This window comes from Hordeum vulgare, chromosome 4H (genome assembly GCF_904849725.1).
Source record: "Hordeum vulgare subsp. vulgare chromosome 4H, MorexV3_pseudomolecules_assembly, whole genome shotgun sequence".
Lineage (NCBI taxonomy): Eukaryota > Viridiplantae > Streptophyta > Magnoliopsida > Poales > Poaceae > Hordeum > Hordeum vulgare.
Genome location: NC_058521.1, coordinates 495,561,848 through 495,568,767, shown reverse-complemented (window position 1 = coordinate 495,568,767; position 6,920 = coordinate 495,561,848). Strand labels below are relative to the sequence as shown.

Sequence of the window (6,920 nt, the reverse complement as noted above, 5' to 3'; positions counted from 1 at the left end):
TGCCTCGACCCTCTTCTAGATGCAAACTCGGTTTGAAAACGTCTAGTTAGTGGGTGAAAAGTAGCTGACAAAATAATCATGGAGCAGCACCAGCAGCTACTGCTCGCTCTCTATCCGTTACCATGACCATCTAGTCCAGGGAGATCAAAAGATGTTCCTCCTCTGTGACCAACATCTGTTCAATCTACTAGGAAAGGCTACGGCACCATCAGTTCATGAGACACCAGGACATTCTAGACATGTAGGATATCACTTTTTCTCTTGGTAAACCATGTGCAATCGTCCATGTTAAGCAACTGTGTGCTACAGACGCGTCATGCTTATACAGACCGGGCCAAGCGGTTTATAATAGTCTGCGAATAGTATCATGGACTGGCCTCTGAATTCCTGCTGGCTTCATGTCACGGGATTCAAAGCTCAAAGCTCGTGATGGCCAATCAAAGCATTGCCAATTACCAGACGACAAAGCAGGCTCAACAACTCAAGAGCTGCCAGGTTCAGATCAGATCAGAGCAGGCATAACCACCTAAGATATTCCTTCAGTTGCCATCTAGAGTAGCAAACGCAATCACCACAGTTGAGAAGCAATAATAATCAAATGAAAGGGATTGAGAATTGAACTGTACAGCACCGGAATGAGAGCCATTTATGTCAATATCTTATGATCTATCCAAAAAAAAAACGAAATGCATTTAATACAGCAATCAAAATGCCTACATGAGGTGGTACCAAACTGTTCAAGGGCCAGGGCAAAAAAGATCTATGTCGCACATTACAACCTGATGTATATACTAGATAGAAACTCAGCAAAGAACTAACATTTCCACCCCTGAAAAATAAATAAAAGGACTGTCGATGCGTTGTACATACTATTGCAAGCAGGAGGGGACCCACCATATTGACTGCTGCAAGGCTAAGGGCTTATAGCATGGAAATTGAAAAACCAAAGATTTCCTACTTCAGGAAGGTTGATGATACAAAAAGGAATGCGTAAGCAACACACGCAGTGCTCACTTCCAAGTTCCTTGGACCAGGCAGTATAGGCGGAATTACCGATACCATCAAGAATGTGGCAAGAAACCAGGAAGCAAAGAAGGAGCCGAACCTGAAATAACAGATCAAACTTAGCATCAGCAACTGATCATACCAATTCATTTCTCGAAACCAGACCCCATGCCCTTCTGTAAATCTCAAAAGAGCATCAATGATTCACTTGACTAGTTAACTCAATCTGCTGGGCCAGCAGCAGAAAAACGTGTCCTTAATTCTGGATGCCTACTGCTAGTCCATGGATTTCTAATGTGTGAATGTGTTCTTTAGGCCTACTCCTAGTTCATATCTGATCTGTAAATATGTTTCTAGAACAACGTGCTATTTGTATAGCACATATAGTCAACAGCTAGCGAATGGCCTCTGTGTTGGTACCCCAGTACTCAACCTTAAAGCTGATAAAAACTTAGCAGAGTATACCTAAAATGTTAAATGCTAATAATCACATAAAACACCAATAACCGGAAAGGACAATCTAATAGAGACGACAAAACTCTACTTAACTGGAACAAAATGTGAAACCCACTTAGAACATGCAATGCACCAGTCAACACCTATTGCATTCTGCTCCCTAATCTTTATTACCAGGCCAAATGATAAGCCTTCAAGTTTCAACGATCCAGCATTAACCAAATGACTCCTATACACAGGTGCTGCATTGATCACACCGATTGGTGTCTATCAAAGTAATGATCACATATATCACCAGGAACAGTAAATTAACAATCTATAAGCAAACTTCTGAAACTCTATTTATTGGCACCACTATCAGGAGATAGATATTTGTCCTGGTGGTGAAGATAGCAATTAACTAACAGTGGCCACCCACCAGGCTTTGAGATTTGGCTTATCTGGCTCCAGTATCATGTTAGGATTTGGAATGTGCACAAAATGTCTATTTGCTGATCCGGAGCATCATAGCCCAAAGCAAACACTAGTACTGCACATAACTAATCAAATACTAAGAGACAATATCCTTAATGACCAAAGGTAGAAACATAACAATGGAAGGGGAAGAAAGTATACCCGTAAAAGAATGATTTCCATCCACTTTTAAGTCGCTGATAAAGGAAATAGATATTTGCCGCACAAGAGATTAAGACCTGAAGAGTTGGACCTTCTTCGGTAGGGAAAACAAGTGTAAGCACTCCAAGCAAAACAAAAGTAATCGCTGTCTTCCAAATAAATTTGCTAGATGGTGTGTAAAATCTGCCCTGAACAGCCTTGACAGGACGTGACTGACTAAGTTCCCTAAATTTTTTCTTGAGGTCCACTTTCGGTTTTTTTCTATCAAAGAAACTCTGCATGATGATTTTGTCATGGGCAGACTCAATTGCATCAACACTTGGCTTATGCCCTGCATACTTGCTTATGAGAAAGTTCCTGGCAGCTCGAATTTCTTCCTCAGATGCTTCCTTGCTGATTCCAAGTCGTTGGTACGGATCCTTCACATGGATTCTAGGAAAAATGGCTGAAGAATTAAGCAGTTAAAAAGAATTCTAGAGGTTAATCATGAAAGAACAAACAAAAAAGCCAGTTCAATCAACAGAATCAATATAAATATCAGCGCCATGTGAATTTTCATACAACAAGCATAGAAAAGAAAATGAGTTAATGATTGATATGGTTGATTTTAGCACTACTGATCTCTCTTAACATGCATGTACATGTGTAACAAGGCCCAAAGAGATACCCTGGCCACAATGTCATTTGATGCTTACATGTTACCATCATACCATCTACGATCAACTCATCTGCATCTGAGATGCACATGAGTCAGTTGTTCCGTATTAGTTCTACTTCAGTATTACTATAACTGAATACAACGAAAAATGACTAATAACATCCAAAGACACTACCATGTAATGGTTTTGTTGTCATATACATAGGCAGCTATATACTTACGGGTTGAAGAGTCCGCCATGTCACCAAAGGATGCAGATGCAGATGCAAGTGGGGATATTCTGGAACATCGCTGTGTGTTGGAAGGAGAATTATATTTTGTGTATCTGCATTGAAGGACTGTAGTAAGGCTTTTTCTCACAGTGTAAACTAGATTAATTCTTTGATTGTGAGGTCAGAAGAAGCATAACTATTATACCTATCAACATTGATAAAAAGCTTAACCTTTTCCTTACACCCCCTGTTGAATCCCAATGAAGAGACGAGTCCCAGGGGTGCACTTGATGCCCTCGGAGTAAGTGGAGATCGAGTACCCCTTAAGGGATTGGTTGCTAGACCATGCGCCAACATCTCAAGAAATAGCTGAACAACCTGAACCGAGGATATTTCACCCTCCTAAGATAAACAAATAACAGGACATACAAAATTAGTAAAGAAAACAGGAGAGGTACAATAACAATATGAGTCAGCACTCTGATGCTTGCTCCGAGACAAATCAACACCACAAGCAGTGATTTAAATAGCTCATTATAGGTTTTTCGGACATATAGGCGATTGAGTTAAAATTCATGATCACAGCTACAACCATTAAAGCCACTACTATATTGAACGCTATAATTCTGCTATTTTTAAGTCTGGATAGGTCCAATATGCTACATGTGTCAACTCCAGTTAAAATTCAAATCATCTCTAGGGTTTCCTTTGCTGTTCTTCGTAATCATGTTCTATAGTTAAACTAAACTACTTTGTCCTATAGACAATACATTAGCATTACATAAACATGAAACTGCCCAGAATTAGCATTAAGTAAACACGAAACCCTTTTGCTCTATACAGATTACCACCCAGATTGATGTTCAGTTGTTATACATTTTAAGCACCACAATCCACAAACAGTGGATTACATAGGCAGGACAAAATCAAGCAAGGAGCGACAAATAAACCATCGAGGCTAGTGAATCAAGGATCCCATCCAACCTAAAACATAAGAACGCAAGGCACACCGTCCTACTAAAAATTTCTGCATAAAATTAACAGTTCTGCAGGTTTGAGAAATCAAACATAGAGAGATACTAAGAAAGTATATCTCCACGATTTGTGTGGCACACACCTCATGTACTCTCCTAGACAAAGCATCTGCCTGCATTTAAAGCAATACCACGGCTAACCTAAAGTATTAGACACGCATAACTGGGCAGCAGATCACCGCACAGAAAACAGCAGGGCTGTCAACAAGCTGAACCTGAGGAAGCCAGGGTGGGCTTGGCTCGTGCTCAACTCTCATGCGAACCTCAAGATGGGCAGATATCAGCTCGAGCCCGGCTCGACAGGGCACCGTAGCAGACAGCAGCATGATTTTTAGCAATGGAATCCAAGCAAAGTGGATCCAACTGTTAAATTCTAACGTCAAGCCAATCTGCAGCGAAATCGGACAACATTAACTCAAGGGAAAATCGCTTCAGTGAGGGAGGACGAGATCCACGGTGGCGTCGCCGGCCTGGGTGAAAGAAATCGTGGCGATACAGATACAGGGGCAGGATCGTCCGACGGAAGGGACCGCGACAGCAAAGGGCAACCGGCGGCTCGGTGGCGGACGTCCTCGTCGAAGACGTCAATAGGCTGGTGCCACGGAGGCAAACACGGGGGCAGCAAGAAGATAAGCGGCGACTTGAGAAAAGAACGGCTAGGGTTAGGAACTGTTGCCGTCTACCATCCTCATCTGATTTCATGCCTATCGGGCGTTGATGACGAAGTCGCGCGGGAAACGCTGAAAAAGCGGGGGGAGGAAGGTGAGGCAAAGAGCTTACCGGCGAGGTGAGCAGTGCGTCCGGCGGACGGGGAGCGGCGTCGGAGAAGGAGGCCGCCTCCTTGGATAAGGTGGCGGAGCGGTCGGTGAGGGTGGTGGGGGAACGCAGGACACGGGGGCGGGGGGAGGGGAGATGGATACTGCCGGGGCCGAACTTCGGCAGACCAACGGGCCAGGGCCGTAAACGAAGGGGAAGACCACACTGGGCCTTCACACACTTGTTTGCGAAGATCAAAAGGCCCAACAGAATACATACAACCCGGAAGAAAACTTAGGGACCTCGGGAGCAACTAGTTAGCTACCACTTCCTCGGGAGCCTCCCAGCGCTCCCGCACGCTGCCACTTGGCCCGTTTTCAACCACCGTCACGTGTCGCGTTCTGAGCTTTTTTTTTTTGAATTTATTATTTTTTGAATGGTTTTTTCCGATTTTTTTGGTGTTATGGTTTTTCAGCGGTCTTTCGTAACTTTTGGACGAAAATAGATCAATTTTTTCGCGAAAAAATGTGTTTTCTGTTTTTTTACGAGAGTCACGGTTTTGCTACTGTGAGAGGCACGGTTGAGCCTCTCGAAAAGAGAAAAACGTGATTTTTTACGAGATGCATGGTTTTGCTTCCGCGAAAGGCACGGTTTTGCCTTCACAAGAGGCATGCCCGTGCCCTTCGGAAAATGGAAAACGTGTTTTTTGTTTTTGTGTGTGAGAGGCACGGTCTTGCTTTCGCGAGAGACACGCTTGTGCCTTTCCCGAAATAGAAAAAATATGTTTTATGTTTTTTTTGCGAAAGACAAGGTTTTGCTTTCGCGAAATACACGGTTTTCCCTTTGCGAGAGGCAGGCCCGTGCCTCTCACAAAAAAGAAAAAAACGCGTTTTCTGCTCTCCTTTTTCACGAGAGGCACGGTTTTTCCTTCGCGAGAGGTCGTGCTCTTGGAAAGGAAAAAAAACCCGTTTACTATTTCTTTTCTATCGCCTGAGGCATGTTTTTCCGTCCGGTTTTTTCTTTCGTTTTTTTTGTGAAAAAGGTTCGTCAAAACCTATCAATATGGTATCTAGTTTTGAAGATCTCGATGCGAGAAAGCCAACGATGAAAACGGTTCGAGATTTAAATGCACGGTTTAGGAGATAAAACATTTTGAAAATACTGATCTACGAAAAAAGAAAAAACTTTCAAGTTGCGACAAGTGGCAAGAATGCAGTGCACCACTTATTGTAATCTGTGAAGGTGGAAGTAATCGTTGAAAGGTGTATTCGCTAACTAGTGATTTTGAAAAACCTTCTGTTTGGAAATATATGCTATTGTCGTATTCCTCGGCAGGTAGTCGCTCCCCACACCCTCCCCCCTACCTCCAGATGACATTTGGGTCGATCCAGTACACTTAGTCACTGTTTTTTTGTTTTTACCTTTTTTCATTTTTCTTCTAAGGTTATTTTATCTTTTTAAAAATAAGTCATGTCCGAAAATTGTTCATCAAATTCCAAATTTTTTTAATATATTAAATTCTAATAGTTATAGTTTTTCAAAAATATTCATAAATTCAAAAAATGCTTCGAATTTTCAAAAAAAATTGGTATTTAAAAAATGTTTGACATTTTTAAACAATGTTTGATATGTTCAGAAAATATTCGAAATATCAAAATTTTGTTTAATTTTTAAATTAAGTTTGTGTTCGAAAATTGGTATTAATTTTAGAAAAATGTTCTTGCTTTTAAAACATGTTTCAGATTCAGAAAATTCTCATTTTTCAAACATTGTTTATAAATTCAAAAAATCTTTTGGATTTTCAAAACATGTACTGTATTTCAAAAAAACTTTGTAAAAAATGTTCTAAATTTCAGATAGTTGCCATTTTCCAAAATACATAACTTCAAAAGATGTTAGGATTTTCAAAAAATTGTTTGGTATTCTAAAATAATGCTTTGTATTCTCAAAAATGTTGGAAAAAACAAAAAAAATATGTACAATAGTGAAACTAATTTCATGTTTTAAAATTGTTTTAAATTCCAAAAATGATCTTGATTTTATAAAATGTTCCGAATTTTAAAACTTGTCGTTTTTCAAACTTTTTTATAAATTCCGAAAATGTCCTAGATTTTCAAAAAATATTCGGGATTTTAAAAAATTATTATGGATATTGAAAAATTACTCTTTAAATTCAGAAGATTA

The 6,920-nt window shown here is 40.4% G+C and overlaps 1 protein-coding gene across 1 annotated transcript; it reads right to left on the bottom strand.

Moving 5' to 3' along the window:
* Positions 1 to 591: 591 nt before the first annotated feature.
* LOC123449118 (protein CHAPERONE-LIKE PROTEIN OF POR1, chloroplastic) lies at positions 592 to 4,898 on the bottom strand. The gene is made up of 5 exons (XM_045126211.1): positions 4,761 to 4,898; positions 3,152 to 3,348; positions 2,956 to 3,059; positions 2,077 to 2,521; positions 592 to 1,105 (listed from the first exon to the last, which is right to left on the bottom strand). Exons 2-5 carry the CDS (start codon positions 3,301 to 3,303, stop codon positions 955 to 957), a joined length of 852 nt encoding a protein of 283 aa, XP_044982146.1. The 5' UTR covers positions 3,304 to 3,348; positions 4,761 to 4,898; the 3' UTR covers positions 592 to 954.
* Positions 4,899 to 6,920: the final 2,022 nt, after the last annotated feature.